The 2,414-nt window shown below is 63.7% G+C and overlaps 1 protein-coding gene across 1 annotated transcript; it reads left to right on the top strand.

Moving 5' to 3' along the window:
• Window positions 1-131: 131 nt before the first annotated feature.
• On the top strand, window positions 132-2,376 carry MTG1 (mitochondrial ribosome-associated GTPase 1; the record flags this gene model as incomplete). Its single annotated transcript, XM_010289573.1, has 9 exons — window positions 132-331; window positions 418-498; window positions 776-832; window positions 1,049-1,139; window positions 1,252-1,313; window positions 1,543-1,639; window positions 1,847-1,928; window positions 2,071-2,183; window positions 2,279-2,376. Coding segments are annotated over 9 exons (881 nt in total), but the record flags the coding sequence as incomplete, so codon positions are not given.
• Between the last annotated feature and the right edge of the window lie 38 nt (window positions 2,377-2,414).

The following is a 2,414-nucleotide window of genomic DNA, read 5'->3' as shown; positions in this document are numbered from 1 at the left end:
CGGCTCTTCATCCCCTCCCAGGTGTCCCCCGGGGCAGCAGGAGCCAGCACCCCGGGATCTCGCCCCCTGCACCGGTCCTCCGCACTGCGTGCCCCAGTTGCCCCGTCACCCAGCCCCGTACCCCTCTCCAGGTCTGCCCCAGCCCCGTAATCACCCGCGCCCCAACTGGTCCCCCCGGTACCTGCTCCCACGCCAGCACACAGTCACTCTCCTTAGCAGTGCTCACATCCCACTGTCAGGCCGTAACCCCATGCTGCAGGAGGTGCTGGGCATCCGCCCACACATCCTGGTGCTGAACAAGATGGACCTGGCAGATCCCCACCAGCAGCCGGTGAGCGCCAGGGCGGGGCTGGCTGGGGGGCTGCAGGTCGCCCCAGGCACTCAGGTGCCAGCAATGCCGTTGCCTTTCCCCTTCAGACAGTCTTGGAGCAGCTGAAGCAGCAGGGATGTTCGCACGTTGTCTTCACTGACTGCCAGCACGATGGCAACGTCAAGAAGGTAACAGACCAGCTGCCCCGTGCCTAGCCCTGCTCCCTGCTGCTGGCAGCTGAGGGCAGCGTGCCAATCTCTCAGCCCCACAGAGGGGCCTCAGTGTGAGGAGGTGATGCTGGCTGGTCCAAAGCGATCTTAATTTCCAGCTTACCCAGGGCGCCCTGTCCCCTGCTTGGCCCCCATTTTACGCATCTTCCTGGCACAGTGTCCTCCCAAGTGAGTGGCTGCGGCCAGCCTGGCTGCAGAACCACAGTCACAGCCCTTCTCCCATGTTTCTCTGCAGATTGTTCCCCTGGTTGCCACGCTGGTGGGTAACAGCCCACGCTACCACAGGGCCGAGGTGAGAGGCGGCAGTGAGACTGCCAGTGTGCACGCAGGGAGTTGGAGTGGCCATCTGCAGGTCACCTCCCTCTCCAGCTGGAGCGGCAAGGCTGCTCGCACACGTACCAGAAGCACCGGCGAAGGCTGGCTTGTTTTGCTGTTGCGGCTGACCGTTGCTCCTGGGCTGGGTGGCAAATAACCAGCTGCTCCCTACCTGTGTCCTCCTCGCTTCCAGAGCGCCGAGTACAACATCCTGGTGATCGGCGTGCCCAACGTGGGCAAGTCATCGCTCATCAACTCCTTGCGGAGGTTGCATCTCAAAAAGGGTATTTCTTCGTGGCACCTGGGCTCAGGGAGGAGCCACTGGCACAGCCGTGGAGTGGGGAGCAGGGCAGAGCGCCACTTGAATCTCTGACTGTGTCTCTCCTTTCCCTGAAGGGAAAGCCACCGCGGTTGGTGGTGAGCCAGGCATCACCAAGGCAGTGCTGACCAGGATCCAGGTACCGTCCCCGCGGCGCAGCTGGCTGTGTGGGTGCTGGCCTCTGCCTCCTCTTGCAGGAGGTCCAGAAAACCTCGAGGCACGCAGAGGTGGTCCCAAAGGGTTGCTTGGGTCCCCTTTCCAGCAAGACCTTAATGAAAGCTCAACACCTTGCTCGTTAGCTGTGTTGGAGTCCATGGTGCTAATTACTGAGCCACGCCTCCTAACTGCTCTGCCTCCCCCCATCCCAGGTCAGTGAGGAGCCCCTGATGTACCTGGTGGACACACCTGGCGTGCTGCCCCCGAGGCTGGGGGATGTGGAGGCGGGCATGAAGCTGGCGCTGTGTGGTGAGGTGGAGGCCGTGGCCAGGGGCGCTCCCCAAGCATGGGTTTGGGCCCTGGCTAGACCTGGTACCTGAGGCTGGGGCGGGAACCTGCTGCTCACAGGCCCCGCAGGCCTGGGTGTGCTGCCTGGGTGCTCACAGATGGCATGTGGATGGCGGGGAGGGGTGGCTGGGGCTCAGGGCAGAGCTGGGGCTTGACCCTCTTTTCCAGGGGCCATCCGTGACCACCTGGTGGGGGAGGACATCATGGCTGACTACCTCCTGTATGCCCTGAACAAGCGGCAGCAGTTCAGGTGAGCCGGTGGGGGAACTGCAGAGGGCCCCAGGCTGCGTCCACTGCCTGCGGTCCAGAGTGGACGGTGGAGAATCCATCCCTGGGGAATTGCGAGAGGGAGAGAAGCAATGCTGGCAGGTGTGAGCCACCTCCTTCGGCAGGTATGTGCAGCGCTACGGGCTGGCCAAGGCCTGCGACGACATCGAGCCCGTGCTGAGGCGCGTGGCCCTCACCCTGGGCAGGACACAGAAGGTGAAGGTGCTGACGGGCACAGGTGAGTGCTCAGTGGGGGTGTGGGGGCCAGGCTTTTGGGGATCCTGGGGCAGCTCTGCTGACACCTCCTTCCGCACCCACAACCCCTCTCTCCAGGGAATGTCAACGTGACGATGCTCAACTACCCAGCCGCTGCCTACGAGTTCCTGCGGGATTTCCGTGCAGGACGCCTGGGCAGGGTGACGCTGGACTGAGACCTGTCCCATGGGGCAGAGGCGCAGGCTGGGGACGA

Source organism: Phaethon lepturus, unplaced genomic scaffold (assembly GCF_000687285.1).
Source record: "Phaethon lepturus isolate BGI_N335 unplaced genomic scaffold, ASM68728v1 scaffold22626, whole genome shotgun sequence".
In the NCBI taxonomy this organism is placed as follows: Eukaryota; Metazoa; Chordata; class Aves; order Phaethontiformes; family Phaethontidae; genus Phaethon; species Phaethon lepturus.
This window is presented reverse-complemented; position numbering and strand designations above follow the sequence as displayed.